At 64.0% G+C, this 17,033-nt stretch overlaps 8 protein-coding genes across 8 annotated transcripts; 3 read left to right on the forward strand and 5 right to left on the reverse strand.

The window, feature by feature from the left end:
• Positions 1 to 1,817: 1,817 nt before the first annotated feature.
• JCM10292_004253 (thiolase family protein) lies at positions 1,818 to 3,715 on the reverse strand (the record flags this gene model as incomplete). The annotated part of the gene is made up of 8 exons (XM_076648913.1): positions 1,818 to 1,859; positions 1,926 to 2,227; positions 2,288 to 2,634; positions 2,696 to 2,803; positions 2,864 to 2,970; positions 3,076 to 3,306; positions 3,443 to 3,493; positions 3,620 to 3,715. The coding sequence occupies 8 exons, from the start codon at positions 3,713 to 3,715 to the stop codon at positions 1,818 to 1,820; spliced, it is 1,284 nt and encodes a 427-aa protein (XP_076505618.1).
• Positions 3,716 to 4,031: 316 nt separating this feature from the next.
• On the reverse strand, positions 4,032 to 6,074 carry JCM10292_004254 (uncharacterized protein; the record flags this gene model as incomplete). The annotated part of the gene is made up of 2 exons (XM_076648914.1): positions 4,032 to 5,414; positions 5,487 to 6,074. The coding sequence occupies 2 exons, from the start codon at positions 6,072 to 6,074 to the stop codon at positions 4,032 to 4,034; spliced, it is 1,971 nt and encodes a 656-aa protein (XP_076505619.1).
• Positions 6,075 to 6,275: 201 nt separating this feature from the next.
• ARL3 (Arf family GTPase ARL3) lies at positions 6,276 to 7,339 on the reverse strand (the record flags this gene model as incomplete). Its single annotated transcript, XM_076648915.1, has 8 exons — positions 6,276 to 6,300; positions 6,380 to 6,427; positions 6,494 to 6,668; positions 6,728 to 6,841; positions 6,900 to 6,950; positions 7,014 to 7,088; positions 7,159 to 7,210; positions 7,289 to 7,339. 8 exons carry the CDS (start codon positions 7,337 to 7,339, stop codon positions 6,276 to 6,278), a joined length of 591 nt encoding a protein of 196 aa, XP_076505620.1.
• A 159-nt stretch (positions 7,340 to 7,498) lies between these two features.
• Positions 7,499 to 8,895, forward strand: VPS20 (ESCRT-III subunit protein VPS20; the record flags this gene model as incomplete). Its single annotated transcript, XM_076648916.1, has 7 exons — positions 7,499 to 7,538; positions 7,774 to 7,828; positions 7,906 to 7,948; positions 8,062 to 8,214; positions 8,323 to 8,475; positions 8,557 to 8,643; positions 8,752 to 8,895. The coding sequence occupies 7 exons, from the start codon at positions 7,499 to 7,501 to the stop codon at positions 8,893 to 8,895; spliced, it is 675 nt and encodes a 224-aa protein (XP_076505621.1).
• Positions 8,896 to 9,232: 337 nt separating this feature from the next.
• JCM10292_004257 (uncharacterized protein) lies at positions 9,233 to 10,358 on the forward strand (the record flags this gene model as incomplete). Its single annotated transcript, XM_076648917.1, has 4 exons — positions 9,233 to 9,262; positions 9,400 to 10,099; positions 10,166 to 10,213; positions 10,276 to 10,358. 4 exons carry the CDS (start codon positions 9,233 to 9,235, stop codon positions 10,356 to 10,358), a joined length of 861 nt encoding a protein of 286 aa, XP_076505622.1.
• A 344-nt stretch (positions 10,359 to 10,702) lies between these two features.
• On the reverse strand, positions 10,703 to 12,065 carry JCM10292_004258 (uncharacterized protein; the record flags this gene model as incomplete). The annotated part of the gene is made up of 2 exons (XM_076648918.1): positions 10,703 to 11,314; positions 11,430 to 12,065. The coding sequence occupies 2 exons, from the start codon at positions 12,063 to 12,065 to the stop codon at positions 10,703 to 10,705; spliced, it is 1,248 nt and encodes a 415-aa protein (XP_076505623.1).
• Positions 12,066 to 13,410: 1,345 nt separating this feature from the next.
• JCM10292_004259 (uncharacterized protein) lies at positions 13,411 to 15,552 on the forward strand (the record flags this gene model as incomplete). The annotated part of the gene is made up of 7 exons (XM_076648919.1): positions 13,411 to 13,579; positions 13,632 to 13,762; positions 13,817 to 14,469; positions 14,522 to 14,821; positions 14,886 to 15,105; positions 15,175 to 15,322; positions 15,383 to 15,552. 7 exons carry the CDS (start codon positions 13,411 to 13,413, stop codon positions 15,550 to 15,552), a joined length of 1,791 nt encoding a protein of 596 aa, XP_076505624.1.
• Positions 15,553 to 15,790: 238 nt separating this feature from the next.
• On the reverse strand, positions 15,791 to 16,881 carry JCM10292_004260 (uncharacterized protein; the record flags this gene model as incomplete). Its single annotated transcript, XM_076648920.1, has 6 exons — positions 15,791 to 15,893; positions 15,953 to 16,165; positions 16,222 to 16,318; positions 16,376 to 16,521; positions 16,580 to 16,697; positions 16,761 to 16,881. 6 exons carry the CDS (start codon positions 16,879 to 16,881, stop codon positions 15,791 to 15,793), a joined length of 798 nt encoding a protein of 265 aa, XP_076505625.1.
• Positions 16,882 to 17,033: the final 152 nt, after the last annotated feature.

Below are 17,033 nucleotides of genomic sequence, written 5' to 3' on the forward strand. Positions count from 1 at the left end.
GCCGAGTTGAGTCGCATGCGACCTGACAAGGCAATATACTAGCCACTATACTAACGAAGACTTGCTTGAAGGCGAGGAGCCAACCTGCAAATATATAGAGCAAGCAGCCTTGAGCCGATCGAGGTAATGTTCACCCTTTCCTCGTACTCGAAAACATGGGCCACGGCGCAAAAATATGTGAGTTCAGCAGGCGCGCTTAATGCCAGTCACCGTCAGTCACGAAATGACAACCCAGAGGCCGAACCTGTGCCGCAAGGTTGCAGGGCATCGCTGCCAAGAGAGACGGGAGAACGGAAGCCGCAGGATGTGTACTTGCTGACACGCTGCATGTTCGGATTCCGGCGACTGGGCTGAGCAGAGCAGCAGAACCTCCAGTGACTCCCGTTCAGACAGCGCTCGCGCCAGCCCTACGTACCACTCGTGCTGATCTTGGCGTCAGCATGCGCTCTTGTCCAGCCGAGTTGGATGCCGCAGAATAAGATGTAGCACATACCGGCGCAGTGCGTGCTCGAGGTCGAATCACCTGCCCCTTGATGCAAGGCACGCACCGCTTTACTGCCATGCGCGGCGCGCAGGCACTGAGGCATCCACTGCATCTGTGCCGGGAGCAATGGCTGGATCCTGGACAGGCAGTCGACGTGGGTGCGTTGTGCAGGTGCAAGCAGCCGTGCAGCAGTTTGGGAGGCGGTGAAGGGGCATCAGTCATCGACTGAAGCTCCCGAGAGAGCTGTACTGTCCTGTATGGCTACTCGCGTAAGCTGCACCGCGAGCTTGAGGGCCTTTGGAGAGCTTGAAAATGCACTTCCGTCTCTCTGAGGAGCAGGTGGCGTCCTTGCGCGCATGTAGCAAGCCCCTGAAAGCTGCACAGAGCGCAAGCGCGTGCCCTCCACCCGTGAAAGAGCCTGATAAGAACGCTGAGGATTAACCCGGTTGCTAAAGCTGACTTGAGAAGGCCAGCAGGCGGACCTGGGCAGCGCCGGTCGCGGCCGAGTCCTGCACGGCGAGAACACTCTCCTACCTTAAACTGCTGCTTTGAGACTTGCTCGCACTCCGAAGAACCGAGCTGCACACGTGAAGAGCATGGGTCTGGGAAGGAGAGGCGAGAATGGAGAGCGCCCGCGAGTCGAACCTTGCGGACCTGCACCTCTTGCGGGCTCGGAGCATAGCTACAGACAGAAAACTCGCAGCTTGCAGGCTTAACTGCGCTGCAGAAGGCACTCACAAGCTTTCAGCCTTTACCTTGGCAGTCAAGTGTTATGAATGTGCAAGTTGGCTCTCTGTCTTCAAGCAAGTCTTCGTTAGTATAGTGGCTAGTATATTGCCTTGTCAAGTCGCATGCGACTCAACTCGGCAGAGACCCGGGTTCAATTCCCGGACGAAGAGTTTCCTTTTTGCCTCTCTCGCCTGCGTTCGCTTGCGGCGCGGGTCCTGAATCCCTCTCTTCCCACCATGCATGCACGAGATGCGGTGCAAGTGGTCGAGACAAAGCGTGGCGAGTCGTAGCACAGGGACCATGCCTTGGTCCGCCCCCGGTGCAGTTGACACCTAGTTCAATCCTGCTGGCTGACTGCATCTTCTCTCCAGCAAGGCGAGCCAGGTCCTGCAACCGCAGCCATGACAAGAGACCGAGAAATGCGAGGTGTTGCGAGATATGGACGAGCGCGGCGTCGGCGGGAGAGGGACGACGAAGCGGGTGGAGGGGAATACGCGAGAGGAATCCGGAGCGAGGGAGCGTCTACGGGCGAGGATGCGTGCGCCGAGGGCTGCAACAGACGGATGGAGAGGGAGACAGGGGGGAGAGAGAGAGCGAGAGGCGCTTAGAGACGCTGGATGACGATGGCCGAGGCACCGCCGCCGCCCTGCGTCGCCAACGAGAGGTCAGTACAGCATCGGACAAAGCATACTCGAATAGAAGCTCGACGCACGTTGCAGACGCCGGCAACACCGTACTCGCCCGGCTTGAGAAGGTGCACGAGCGTGACGATGATCCTGCTCCCGCTCGACCCAAGCGCGTGGCCGAGCGCGACGGCGCCGCCCGAGACGTTGAGCTTCTCGGTCGGGATGTTGAGGATCTTTTGGTTGGCGAGCGCGACGGCCGAGAAGGCCTCGTTGACCTCGAACTTGGCGACCTGGTCCATCGAGATGCCGGCGCGCTGGAGCGCGACGGGGACCGCCTTGGCGGGCGCGATGGGGAAGTCGATCGGTGCGCAGGCAGCGTCGGCAAAGGCTGCAGAGTGCTTGTCAGTTGTGCCGAGAGGGCTCGAGGCGAAGTAGCGATCCAACGCACAGACAACCTTGGCGAGGGGAGCGAGGCCGAGCTGGTTGACCTTGTCCTGGCTCGCGAGGACGAGCGCCGACGCGCCGTCGTTGAGGTTGGACGCGTTGGCGGCCGTGACGGTGCCGTCCTTCTTGAAGACGGGCTTGAGGCTCGACACCTTCTCGGGCTTGATCTTCTTGTACTCCTCGTCCTCGGCGACGACGACGTCACCGGCGCGCGTCTTGAGCGTCACGGGCGCAATCTCGTTCGCGAACGCGCCGGACTTCCATGCGTCGGCGGCCTTGCGGTACGACTCGAGGCAGAAGGCGTCCTGGTCCTCGCGCGTGATCTGGTGCTTCTTGGCCGTCTCCTCCGCGCTACGGAATCGCCTGTATGTCAGCACTATATCCGAATTGAGCCGAGTGAGCCGCAGCGCACCAGTTGCCCATCGGGTAGTCGCCGTAGACGTCGGTGAGACCGTCCTTGACGATGGCGTCGAGCGCCGAGACGTGGCCAAAGGTAGCGGGGGTGCGGGGCATGTAGAAGCTGCACATGTGCTAACTGTCAGCTGAGGGCACACCGCGAAGGGACAGCGAGTGAACACACGGAGCGTTCGACATGCTCTCCATGCCGCCGGCAACCATGAGGTCGCGCTGACCCGTCTGGATGTTCTGCGACGCGAGCATGACGGCCTTCATGCCGGAGGCGCAGACCTGTGACATCGAGAGGAGTGAGTTCGTTCGTCACATCGAGCGACGCAACAGGGACAGTCGCGTCCAATGCCCTCGTCGCGCGGAGCAGGGGGACGGCCAACGCACCTTGTTGATGGTCGTCGCCTCGGTCGACTCGGGGAGACCGGCGCCGATGACGACCTGGCGTGCCGGGCTCTGCCCCGCGCCGGCCTGGAGGACCTGGCCAAAGTAGAGGTCCTCGACCTGGGCCGGGTCGACCTTGGACTGGGCGAGGACGCCCTTGACGGCGGCGACGCCGAGGTCGACGGCCGAGGCGGCCTTGAGGGCGCCCTGGAAGGAGCCGACGGGCGTGCGGGACTGCTCGCACCGGGGCAAAGGAGAGGCGACGAGGGGGGACAAAGCGCGGGGTTGGGACGGGGACGAGGTGGGAGGGAAGCACCACGAGTCAGCTCGTGCGAGGGCGGGTCGCGTGCAGGCGAGGCGGTGGACGCACTGCACCGACGATGAAGACCTCGCGGAGGCCGGCAGGAGCAGCAGACGACGACTGGGCAGCGCGACCAGGGTGGTTCGAGCGAAGGGGGGAGCGAGCGGACGACGCGGGGGGACGCGGGCACGGGCAGGGGTCAGATGGACGCGTCTCTGAGGCTGTGCGGTGAGTGCGTGCGCGCACCATTCTGATTGCGGCGAGGCGGCGAGCGGCGACGGCGAGAGCGGGGGGCGGAGACGAGCGGCGAAGCGACGCGGACGCGCACGCAGACAAGAGCATCGAGCGCGCGAGGATCGTTCGACGGGGGCGAGGGCGGGGCAGGGGCTTGCTCAGCGGCTGGCTGACACGCTTACTGCTCTCTCGAGAGTCGTACGAGCACCCGAACGAGCGAGCGAGCGACACTAGACGGCAACCCGGGACCCGCTACACGCAAGCTTCCGGAGCCGAGAGCACTCGCCTCCTCCCACTCTGTCCCGCTTCAGCGTCAAGTGAGAGGATCAAACGTTCAGCATTTCCTGCATCTCGTCACCGCTACAAAGAGCGAGCGAGTGCACACAACCGAGAGACGGAGAGACGATGAGATAGAGAGACCCGCTCAGGCAGCAACAGCCGCCGTCGCCGCCTCGACGACCGGGCTGGCGACCCACCCCGCCTGGTCCGGCGCCGCCTTGCCCGCAGCAACGTCGCGCGCGTGCTCGAGGTCGCGCAGCGCGAGCTGCTCCTCACTCCAGAGGTTGACGACGTCCTTGCGCTCGCCCTCCGGCATGCCGACGCCGCAGCGCCCGCCCTCGGCGGCCCACGCCGGCGTGCGCTTGAGCCCGAGCTCGTCCCACACGCTGTCGAGCGCGGCGACGAGCGTCGCGAGCTGCGCGTCCGAGTGCAGCGGCGACGGCGTGATGCGCAGCCGCTCGTCGCCGCGCGACACGGTCGGGAAGTTGATGCTCTGGATGTACAGCTTGTGCTTGGTCAGGAGCAGGTCCGACGCCTGCTTGGCGAGCTCGGCGTTGCCGACGAGGAGCGGGACAATGTGCGACGGGTTGGGGATGACGGGGATCCCGATCGCCTCGAGGTCGCGCTTGACGCGCGCCACGTTGCGCTGCTGCATCTGCCGGTCCCCGAGGTGCTCCTTCTGGTACGCGATCGCCGCGCGCGCCCCCGCCGCCGTCGACGGCGGGATCGACGTCGTAAAGATGAAGCCCGGCGCGTACGAGCGCACCATGTCGACAAAGCGCTCGCTCCCGGCGATGTAGCCCCCGACGACGCCGTACGCCTTGCCGAGCGTGCCCGTGACGATGTCGACGCGGTCGGCGACCGAGCCCGCGGCGCCGCCGCGCGCGTTGAGGTCAAAGTCGAGGTGCTCGGCGACGCCGGCGCCCGTCGGCCCGTACATGCCGACGGCGTGCACCTCGTCGAGGAACGTGATGGCGCCGTACTTCTCGGCGAGGTCGCAGATCTCCTTGATCGGGCCGACCGTGCCCGACATCGAGTAGACCGATTCGAACGCGATGATCTTGGGCGTCTCGAGCGGGAGGCTCGCGAGCTTGCGCTCGAGGTCGGCGACGTCGTTGTGCTTGAAGATCATCTTTTGCGCGCGCGAGTGGCGGATGCCCTGGATCATCGACGCGTGGTTCATCTCGTCCGACAGGATGACGCAGCCGGGGAGCTTGGAGCCGAGCGTCGAGAGCGTCTCGACGTTGGCGACGTAGCACGAGCTGAAGACGAGCGCCGCGGGCTTGTAGTGCAGGCTCGCGAGCTCGGCCTCGAGCGCGAGGTGCATGGCGCCGTTGCCGGCAATGTTGCGCGTGCCGCCGGCGCCGGCGCCGTACGTGTCGAGCGTTTCGTGAATCGCCTGGAGCGTCACGGGGTGCCTGCCCATGCCGAGGTAATCGTTCGAGCAGTGCACAGTCACTTCATCGGCCTTGTTGGCCGTGTGAGCGACGGGATACTTGGCAGCGAGCCGGTTGACATTGTTGAAGTACTACGAGTGCGCGCACAGGAGTCAGTCTCGCCGCGTGCGCAATCACGCTTCGAGAGGCAGCACAGCACGCACCCTGTAGGACTTGTCCTGGTGCTTCTTGTCGAGCTCGCTGCCGTAGAAGGCCTCGTAGTCGAAGCCGGGTCTAAACGACGTGATGCGGTGCTTGGCAAAGCCCAGCGCGCACGTCGGGCGACCCTCGGAGTGAACCTCGTTGGGCTCGTGAGCCTCGTCGGCCGCGCGGGAGCCGCTCTTGTCGGACGAGAGCGAAGCCGGGTTGACGAACGCCGGCGCCGGCGTGGGCGAGGCGGCGGCGGTGGCCTTGCGGAGGGCGTCCTGGTGGACCTCTGCGATCGAGGCGTAGCCCCTCGCGACGGCGACGTCGCTCTTGCGGGCGGCGAGGGTCGACTTTGGGCGGCTGTGGTTGGGCGCGGGGGCGGCGATCGCGGGGGCGGCGAGGGCGCGGCGGGCGAGGGCGGCGCTCATGAGCGGGCACTGGGTGCCGGCGAGCTCGGCGAGGCGGTTGCCCGGGCGGACCGAGGTCGAGACGAGCGCGGGCTGGGTCGAGAAGGAGCGGAGCGAGGTCGCACTCGTCGAGCGCAGGAAGGGGCACACGCCCGAGAAGCGCTTGAGCGCAGTGCACGGGTCGACGGCAGTGAGCATCGTGTTCGCTAGGTTGTACAGTGGGAGAGAGAGTCGAGGAGAGCAGCGAGAGCGCGAGAGTCGAGGCCCGCCGCCAACCGCCCGCTCTCGCTGCTTCGCCGCGTCCGAGCGAAGACCCGCGCGTGGCACCACCACCTCGCTCAGCCAATCAGCGGACAATATTGGTTACAACACTCTGGTCTACACAGCCCACCCCGGCGCTCAGAAGTGCGACACCTGCCGCGAGCTGTACCCAACCACACAAACCCGAGGACCAGGTCAGATCTCCGAGCTGCCTCGTTGGGCGGGGAAGACTAGAGACGCACTGGTGCACTCGCAAGAACAGCCAATCGACCGCTTCTCGAATCCCGTCCCTGCAAGCATGCGCGCGAGTGAGCGAGAGCTCGTAGAGGGACCCAGGCAAAAGAGGACCGGCGCACCCTCGCAGCGCAGAGATCGGCAGCACGGCGCCCTCGCTCACGTTGAGCTTGCCGACGATGAGCTGGTTGAACATCTGCTTGATGTCCTCGACCGCCATCGCGCCGTCGCAGTCCTGTTTGTTCGCCAGGACGAGCGTCGGGACGCCGTCCACACGGTGGTCCGTCACGATCGTCTCTGCGGCGAGGCCAAGGGGTCAGGTTGCTTCGAGCGAGAACACTGACGTCAAGGCGCACCAAAGGCTGCCCAGCACTCCTCTATCCGCTCCTTGTCGGTCGAGTCGATGACAAAGACGACGGCGTGACAGTCGGCGTAATACTTCGGCCAGATGCTGCGGATGTCTCGTTGCCCTGCCGCGCCGCGACCATATCAGCTGAATGTCGGGTAAGGGAGTGACAACTAGCCTACCTCCAAGATCCCAGAATTGCAGCACGGTCGAAGAAAGCGTAATCCTCCCGACTGCGGACGCGCACAGCCGACTTAGCAAAGCGCCCTGGTGTTTGCCTGGAAGCGGAAGCGCACTGTTTTGCCCGATGGTGGGTGCAATGCTCTTCGGGTCGACGTCCGGCGTTCGGTTGAACGTGCTCTTGACCTTCTCTGCGACGGGGAAAGAGCGAGGGAGACGAATGAGTTCACCTCGTCCTTCCGTAGGAGCGATGCGGCTCACCGAGAAAGGTCGTCTTGCCAGCGTTGTCGAGCCCCATGATGAGCACCGAGTACTGTGCGTGCCGCAACCCGACACAGCCGCGACAGAGGGTCAGCGCGTCGTCGCAACAGGCGGGGCATAGTGAGCGCACCTCTTGCTTCTGCATGAGGTGGGCGACAAAGCCCGTCACGAGGCGGTACATGGCTCGCCTGCGCTGGCCCGCCGCGAGGCTGGCGGCGCGGCGATGAGCGAAGGGGGCGGTGCGGGCAGCGACGGGCACACGGGAGAGCGCGGGAGCAAGCGGGCGGGCTGCACGCTGGGAGTGAGAGAGATGTCGTCTAGTCGGCTGTACTGCGGCGCTATGTCGTCGGCGGGGAAGAGCGCCAACCCGACGAGGGCCGGTGAGCGGGGGAGCCTTGGACCGCGACCACACGCTCGCACTTGCTCAGACTCGCCCAGACTCGCTCGTACTGCTCGCTGCTGTGACTCCCGTGCCCTCCCGCTGCTCCTCCCGCTTGTCCCGCTCAACCTCGCCGCGTCGCCGTCGACGTCGCTCTCTCCCCCACCAGTGCGTCGGGCCCTCCCTCACTCGCTCTCCCGCGACGAGCACAGTGGCTGACAGCGCCCAGCGAACAGTGGGACAGTCCTCGAGCTCGGTCAAGATCACCCCGCAAGACCGCTCCATCCTCGAGTGCGTCGGCTGCGCCCCTTCACCACCATGACGCCGACACTTCAAGCGACTGCTGACTGTTCACGAGCTATCAACAGCCTCAAGCTGCAACGAGACAAGCTCAAGCAGTATCAGAAGCGGGTGCGTCGTTCGCCCCCTCTGACAGGTTGCGGCACTTGTGCAGTTCTCTTGCAGCCCAGTCGTGTCGCTACCTCGAGTCCCGCGGCCCGGACTGACCGCTCTACCACGCACAGATCGAAGTCGTCCTCGCGCGCGAGCGCGAGATCGCCGCCGAGTCGCTCCGCGCGGGCAACAAGCAGCGCGCGCTGATTGCGCTCCGCCAGAAGAAGTACCAAGAGACGCTCCTGTCGCAGACAGACTCGCAGCTTGAGACGCTACAGAAGCTCGTGCGTCGAGCGCGATCGACTCTGCGTGCACTTTGCCCCTTGGCGAGACGATCGCGCGGAAGTCACCCTCCGCCTCGTCGCTGTCATTGATCCTCTGCATGCCTGCAGGTGCAATCGATCGAATTCTCGCTCGTCGAGAAGGACGTCTTGTACGGCTTGCAGCAGGGCAATGCCGTCCTGACGCAGCTCAACAAGGAGATGGACCTCGCGACGGTCGAGAAGCTCATGGACGACACGCGCGAAGGCATCGCGTACCAGGAGGTGCGCATTCCGTGCCGCTGCGACCGCTCGAGGGACAGCTCGCTGATTTTGAGACGTCTTGTGTCTCGGATCCGTGCACAGGAGGTCTCGGCGCTGCTGTCGAGCCGGATCTCGGCAGAGGACGAGGAGGACGTGCTCGCCGAACTCGCAGCACTGCAAGCCGAGCAGGTGCGCCGCGTCTTCCATACATGCCTCGAATCTGTGCAGCGCTTGCCGTGCGCGTGCAATTCTCTTGCTCGAGCACAACGCTGACACTCCTGCGTTGTTGGTCCGCAGACCGGCACCAAACTCCCCGAAGCGCCGAACCACGCGCTGCCCGAGGTCGAACGCCCGACGCCCGTCGCTGCCGAGGAGGAGGACGGAGAGGCGGCGCCGGAACCTGCGCGCCCGCAGCGGGAGAGGCAGGCGCTCGCTGCGTGAGGCTGGAGCAGGGAGGAACTGCGCTCTTATCAAAGGTGGCGACTGTCCGGAGCGGAGGAGAGGCTGACTCTCTATGTTGTGTCTCTCTCATCTTGTTGTAGCGGATTGTGTGTGACTGGAACTCTCGAGCGTTGTGATGTCGACACGCGGGCGATAAAGAGGAGGGGCTATTACAATCTGGCACGCTTTCCGTCGCCCGCGGCTGAGATAGCTTGTTGAGTGGCTCTGAATACTCACCAACCGTCAAGCTTTCGACAGGACGGTTGATACGAAGGGGACCCAAGTCGTCCGGCCCCGTTCGCCGCACTCGCTGATTCCGCCACATCTACGACCCACGATGAACCAGGAAGAACTCGAGACGTACGAGGTGCGTGCAGATGTATCGCTCTCGGCTGTCTGACCCGCACTGACGCCCTGTCGCCGCCGTCTCGTCCTCATCGCCCATCCTCCGCCCGACCTGCTCTCGCCGCTTGTCACATTGCGCTGGACGCCGTGCGACTGCAGTACCAGCTCTCGCAGATCAAGCTCAGCCTCGCCAAGGACCCTGGCAATGCCGAGCTGCTCACGCTCAAGAGCGAACTCGAGGACTTGATCGCCCTCACCCGGCAGTACCTTGGCGCCAGTGCACCGTCTGGCGGCGCTTCTGCGCCCGGGACTGCAGCCACAACCACGTCCGCCTCGCCCGCAACTCGCCCCGCTTCCGCCGCCTCAACTTCGGGCCCCTCGTCCTCCCGTGGACCCGCATCCGCCGGCCCCTCCTCGGCAGCAAGCGCCGCCAAGGCCACGCCCAAGTTTGCGACGGGCGACGACTGCTCGTGCCGCTACTCGGACGGCAAGTGGTACCCTGCGCGGATCACGAGCATCTCGGGTTCGGCCGACAGGCCCGTCTACACGGTCGTGTTCCGCGGGTACGACACGCCCGAGGTCGTGCAGGCGGGCGACGTGCGCGCGCTCAACAAGTGGGACGCCAAGGAGGCGGCCGAGCGCGAGCGCGAGGGCGAGCGCGAGGCGGCGGGCAAGCGCAAGGCGGGCGACGCGCAGCTGAGCAAGGACGAGCTCGAGAAGGAGCGCAAGCGCAAGAAGAACGAAAAGAAGGCCGAGACGCAGAAGGCAAAGCAGGAGGAGCAGGCCGGGAGGCAGAAGAGCTGGCAGTCGTTCGCCAAGAAGGGCGCAAAGAAGGGCATCCACATTCCCGGTGTTTCTGGTTCGTCGTCTCCCTCGCACGCGGCGCATGATAGGAGCGTTTGGCTGACCTCTGTGCGACACGCAGGCGAGAGCATGTTCAAGTCGCCTGAAGACCGGAACCCGAATGCGAAGGGTGCGTTTTCGTCCCCCATCTCCACGACTCTCGCAGCGTGTTCTGACATGCCCTCGTCGCAGTCGGTGTGGTCGGCGGTGGTCGCGGCATGACGAGCGTGGCGCAGCGGAAACGGCAGACGTTCGAGGCGCTCGGCGACGAATAAGGCGTCCTCTTCCCCTACTTTTCGCACGCTACATCCTTGCCCCTTATTGACGCCCTTGTGCCCGTCTATTCTACTTATTGTATCACAGCTGTCTGTCCCCTGACGCGACTTTCGGCTCGAGGCGAGATGCTTCCCGCTCCTCTCCCCGTTTGCGAGACTGACGAGTCAACCCCGGTCTAAGCCAGCGCAGAGCACATCGGCACACCGCGTCAGAGGTGCACGGCTGGCTCTGTCTTTGCCTCGGAAGCTCCTCTCCTGCGTGTACGCAGCTGCTGACGCTATGCTCGCCCCGCTCGTCGAAAGCATGGAAAGTAGTCTGCACAAATGGACCGTTTCCGGCGCGTCTAGTTCCACAGCACGCTATTGCCCCATCTGCTCCTCGCTCGGCGATACAGCGCCCACCTTGCGATCCGACTCCTTGCGCGGCTGAGCGGGCCCGCCCACACTGGCTCGCCCCTCGACCCGCTCTTCCGCCGCTCGTCCGCCCCCCGCGAGTCATACCACATGGGTCTCTGCTCGATCGTCCGCTCGGGCAGGACCCATGCGCCCCCCTTGCCAGACCGGACCAGCTCCCGGTCGAGCGCCCACGCCGGCCCGAACCACCTGAGCGTCTCGTCGTTCGCGTCCTTGCGCGACTGCCCATGCTCGGCGAGGTGCTTCTCGAGCGGGCTGCGCGCGTCGGACCCGCCGTCGCTGCTCTGTCTCGCCGCGGTCGCTGCGCCGCGCGTGATGTCTACGCTGGGCGGCTCGGGTGCGCGCAGCGGGACGACGAACCGCGGTATAGAATGCGCGGCGAGCGTACCCGAGAGCCAGATGTCGTCTACGAGGTGTGCGGCGGGAGGGGTCGGAGGAGCGTACGAGAAAATGGGAGAGACCGAGGCGAGGGAGGATGTCGTAGGGGGCGGCCGGGCACGGATGGCGGCAGGAAGGAACATTCCGGGTGTGACGATGTAGCCCTGTCATGCAACGTGACCAAGTCAGCGAGGTCCTGCTGCCCTGCGTCCGTCGCGCCTGACGCGGCATACACACGACTTAAAGACGGCTGGCGCCCGTCCCGATGCAGTGACTCACCTCGTGAGCGGTGATCACGCCAACCTGGTAGCTGTCTCGTAATCGCCACCCTTCCACTACATGCCGCTTGACATCGGCCCAGGCGACTCCCCACTGCAGATCTTCCCGTACCCTCCATCCTCGTAGCGCCACGGCCGCCTCCCTCCCATGCGCAACCCACCCACCGATCAAGCTCTCGACGAGCGCACTCGAGTAGACGTGGTCGTCGTCGAGGACGAGCAGCGGATGGTCGAGCACGCTCGGCGACGTACGCGCGCGCTCGTACGCCTCGCGCAGGACGGCGAGGAATTTGGTCGCAGGCCCCTCGTCCTGTACATATCGCACTGAGACGAGTGGGTGCTGGAAGACGGGCTCTTTGGCGAGGAGCGCGCTCGCATCGCGCGAAGAGCGGGGGAGATAGACATGAATCGCCTCGGGTGGAAGCGACTGGCGCAGTAAGGACCAGACTGTCGGTGCGAGAGATGTCGAGACACGGTCTGGGGTAGAAGTGAGGGAAACAATGGGGCGGGGGAGGCGGTAGGGCGGCGCGGACGAGACGAGGTAGCGGATCACGGTGAAGACGAGGACAGCGGCGGCGCCGAGCAGTACGTTGCGGCGCTGGAGCAGGCCGGGCCTGCTCCGAGCTCGGTATCCCATTCCTCAGGCCCACGAAACTGCCGAATCCGACGCTTGGTCCGGGTGGGTGGCTTTGATGGTAACAGGTCGAGCGAAATGGCACGCCTCGATGCGTCGGGAGTCTCACACACGGCGAGAACCTGCACTGCGGGATCATAGCGTCAGCTTGCTTCTTCCCGGTATGAGCAGACGCCACAGAGAAGCATTGTGACGTTATCCGCTGTGCATCCCGAGGGCGTCTCAGCCGGCCCAGCGAGGTCACGTCGCCGTTTCGCCCGTCCATCAACCGTGCGACTCCGTCGGAGCGGATCCCGCCCGTGACAGCTCACCCTGGCGCGCTCCGAGCTCGAATGTGGCTGCACGATGTCTCTCATGACTGGCGACCTGGTCAGAATAGACTCACGCTTGACAGAATGCCAGAGGTGCGTGCCAAGGTGTGCTCGAAGTGGGGGTTCCGCGGGCGGGGGTGGCCACCGTCCTGGGAGGACCAGGCGCGCGTGCTGCACGTCCCTACAGCCCACTAAATTGTGTGGATCGGCGTCACAGAGCTCAGGAAGCAGTGCCGGCGAGGCGTCGTGATCTAGGAACCTTCGTCGGAAGTCCCGAGTGAGCGGATCACCTCGCAAGACGTCCTCCCGGGCAGTGTCGGGATCTGTTGCAGCCCTGTACACTATCCTCGAACATGCAGCGTCGCTGGTCAACTCGAGGGTGGCTTGTGGCCTCGACGCGACGGCAGCGCGTTTCTCTCGCTCCTCCCGCTCACACCGGATTGCGCCCGGTCCAGCTTGGGGTACAAGCAGTGTATGCAGTGACTCTGGCTGGTGCTGTCGCTCATGGGCAGGTGGGTGCCGGCGTCCCGCCTGTCTGCGCGCCGAGACACGGCCCGCTTTCTCGCGCCGGCCCAGCGCTCCGCTCGGCAGACTCGTATCTCGCCCGACCGCTCATTCAGGGCACTTCTTCTGCTGTAATTCCTTCTTCCAGCAGCTCGGTGCACGCGACTTCGGTCACCGCCGCGGTGCGGGACCGGCTGGGCGTCCCGGTACGGGCGACTTGCGGAAGAGCAGGTTGCAATCTTTTCTCGCTTCCGCTTCGTCTGCCGCGGCGTTCTTCACACCTGTTCTCTGCTTCTCGAAGGCCTCTTTCGTCTCTGTCGTGCGCCGCTCGTAGCCAAAAGAAGAGGTGCGGATTTCTCAGGTGGAATCTCGTCCCCCGCTAGAGCTGATCCTTGGCTGATCCCAGCCCGAGAATGAGCCCTATTCAGGCGCTCGCCGCGCGCACCTTGAGCGCCTCGTCACTCTTCTCGCCTCACCCTCCCGTCGGTCTCGTTTTTCCGACCTCCGGCAAACAGACACTTTTCGCCTCATGGATGCAGTCCGCCGCGCCAGAGCTGTCGTTCGATAGCCCGGCCAGCGGCCTCCTTCCGCTCACCGTCATCCGCACCAACACGACAACGCACGCAACTTGCTCGTGGGCGCAGAAGGAAGTCGAGCGCTTCCTCTCGGCCGACGACGTGATGACGCCGGAGTTTCTAAAGAGTGCGTCGTTGTGCTTTGCCCGCTGCACCCGTGCCGACATCCTATCGAACAGATATCTACCTCGATGGACCTGTGACTTACGAGCAGGGCCTCGCGGACTGCCTCAACGGGGCTTTCAACACGACCGGCGTCCTCAGCTGCAACGCTTCGCCCGAGACTGTCAAGATCACCGCGAAGCAGGAGGTGCGTCAAATGACTGATATTTAGCGTCAATAGATTGATCTGAGGATCACGCAGATCGCTTCCGGCCCGTACGTGCTCTACGTCGCCAACGGCGAGGGCTCGCTCGGACAGGTCTACCGTGTCTACCGCGACTACAACCACGCGTTCATGACCTCGGTTCTCCCAACTTCGGACTCGTTCACGTCGGCGCCCGTCAACACCGAGTCGGATGCAACGCAAGGAATCGCCGTACCCTCTCGCGTTTACACGCTCGACAGGGCCGAGGCATTCGCTGGTCTCCGCGTGGGCATGAAGGACATCATTGACCTTCAAGGCCTCAAGACTTCGATGGGTAACCGCGCCTGGTGGGACCTGTACGAAGTTGCCAATGCAACGGCGCCGGCTATCCAGAAGCTGCTTGACCTCGGCGCCGACATCATTGGCAAGACGGTGACGGCTCAGTTCGCCAACAACGACCGTCCGACTGCCGACTGGGTCGACTACCACGACGCCTTCAACCCGCGCGGCGACGGCTATCAGGACCCGGGCGCCTCGTCAGCTGGATCGGGCGCCGCCGTTGCCTCGTACGACTGGCTCGACGTCACTATCGGTACCGATACGGGCGGGTCGGTACGCATCCCGTCAGCCTACAACGGCGTGTACGGCATTCGCCCTTCTTTCGACTCGCTTTCGGTCGAGGGTGTCTTGCCCGAAGGGCCCTTCTTTGAGTGCGCTGCATCCTTCCCGTTCTGCAGATCCTCGCTCATCGCTCGAATGCAGCGCCGTGGGCTACCATGCACGCGACCCTTACCTCTTCCAGCGCTTCGGCAAGCAGTGGATGGGCGACAAGCACGCGAGCTACGCCTCCTTCCCCAAGACGCTGTACGTTCCGGACGACCTCTTTCCCGTCGCGAATACGGCTGCGCAGGCTGTCTATACCGAGTTCCTCGACAAGCTGTCTGGATTTCTCGGCGCAAGCGTCGACACGCGCAACATTTCCGCCCTGTGGCAGCTAGACGAGACCCGTCCAAGTAACGATATTTTTGACTATCTGCACCTCGTCGGCTTTGACCTTGAGTGGTAAGCAATGAGCGCCGTCATGAATGTCGGACTAATACTCACAGAAGTCGCTGTCCGCTCACAGGAAGTACCAGTGGGACACAACCATCCAGCCCTTCTTCGAGCGCTACGCCGCCGAGCACGAAGGCCGCAAGCCGTTCCTGAACCCGACGCCCGAGGTCCGCCTCTTCCACTACATGGACGCCAAGCCTGAGCGCTTTGAGGAGGCCCGCAAGCGCCAGCTCGAGTTCAAGACTTTCTTCGAGGACGAGGTACTCACCGCCGACAACGAGTCGTGCTCGTCCGTGCGTTGCTCCTGCTACTCGCACGCCTTCCACGCTGCGACAAGCTTACTGACTTCGTCTGACTCGCAGGGCATCTGGGTGACGCCTTCGAACGCTGGACGCGTTGGCTACATCAACAACTACCCTATCGCCGCGCCCGTCGTGAACGAGACGGCCCTCACCTTCGGCCAGTGGTACTACTCGGTCTTCTCCGGTGCTCCCGAGGTCGTCCTGCCCAGTGCGTCACGCAGTCTTCGCATTCCTCAAGACTCGTACTGACACTTCCCTCACTCTGAAGTCGGCCAGGTCCCGTACAATTCGACCATCTCGAACGTCACCGAGTACTCGCCTGTCACGGTCGACCTCATCGCCCGTCCAGGCTGCGACTACGTCCTTCTCGACCTCATCGCCGCGCTCGCGGACGAGGGCATCCTAAAGACGGTCAAGACTGGCCGCACCGCCTTCTAGACGCTTACATCGAGCCTTCCAGACGCTTTCATTGAGCCTTCGAGACGCTTGCATAGAGCCAAAAGATCCCTTAGATGTCTCTGCGCACTTGTCGCTGTTTCGCCTCTTCCTCTGCTTCGCCCCTTTCCCTGTCTTGCCGTTCTCTCTCCCCTTTGTTGCCCCTTTGTCTCGCGCCGCATTTTCCTTGCACACTCTCTGCAGTGCGAGGCTGCGTTCTGGTATACAATCACGTAATACATCAGGCCGTCGCCTGCCAAACGCCTGTGAGACCCGCAACCGCTGCGACCGTCCCGCAGACCCCGACCCAGACGTTGTTCGGCAGCAGCCCGTTCGGCAAAGACCTGCATGTGCGCCGGTCGTGAGCATTGAACAGCAAAGTAGAAGATGCGGAACGGCGCACCAGTGAGCCGTGAGCGGCAAGTAGCCGGCTTGCACCCAGCAATCGCGCTTGAGGTCCTTCTCGCGCTTGGCGAGCGCCTGTAGCTGCGCCTTCTCCGTCTCGACCGCCTCGGAGTCGACCTTGCCCGAGCGGACGCGCTCCCGCGTCGAGCGGATGACCGAGGCGCGCTCGAGGTTGAGCAGCTGGAAAGAGCGGCGGATGTGGAAGATTTGGCTGCGGGCACGCAGGAGTCAGAGCTGCTGATCATCACTCAGGGGACGAAGACGCACAGAACGACATAAGCAGCCCAGAAGCGGCACGACCAGATGGCGATGCTACCGATGCGCTTGGGCGACAGCTTGAAGACACCCTTTCCGGCGAGATAGTCTGCGCGGGGAATGAGTCAGCCGGAACGGGACACAGACCCAGCCGAACACTGCATACAGATGTGTTCGAGCGGGTAGTAGAGCAGCATGGACCAGGCCTGCAGCCGTTGCAGCGTGAGGAGCTGCCTGTCCTTGGGTTGCCGCGCCGGGTCGTTGAGCGACTGAGCCCATGCGATGATCGGGAAGATGCCGAAGAGGCGGTAGCTGCACACCGGGACGTCAGCGCCAAAAGCCTGTGTCGAGGCAAGAGTACTTGGCGTACAGGACGCGAGCATCCGAGATGGTTGCGCGCAGCTTCTCCAAGCGCACGGCCAGATCCCGCCTCGCCTTGTTCCCAAAGCGCTGCGAGTTCAACGCAGCGATGACAACATGGGCAGCGTCTGTGCAGTCGACAGGTCGGTGTCAGCGCACAGGGTCGAGGTGGGGCGGCGAGGGGGGCGCACACGAGTAGACCATAAAGAGCTTGTCCTGCCCGCTCTGGCTTCCGACGAAGCGGTTGAAGTGCGCCAGGCCGGGGCTAGGCAGGTCGAAGGGGCTCAGCGAGAGCGACGACGGCTTGCCCATGTTGGCTGCAAGTGCGGCGGGGTAATGAGGCGACGGCGAAGCGGGCGAGTGGACTGTGACGACTGGGCACGGCTCGTATGACTTGTAGCAAGGTTTTCAAGCTAGCGCACGCACGGCTCACAAAGCTGCTCTGTTGGTGGGAGTGAAGCGGA

This window comes from Rhodotorula paludigena (genome assembly GCF_050403205.1).
Source record: "Rhodotorula paludigena JCM10292 DNA, Rt_paludigena_JCM10292v1_ctg19, whole genome shotgun sequence".
NCBI lineage: Eukaryota > Fungi > Basidiomycota > Microbotryomycetes > Sporidiobolales > Sporidiobolaceae > Rhodotorula > Rhodotorula paludigena.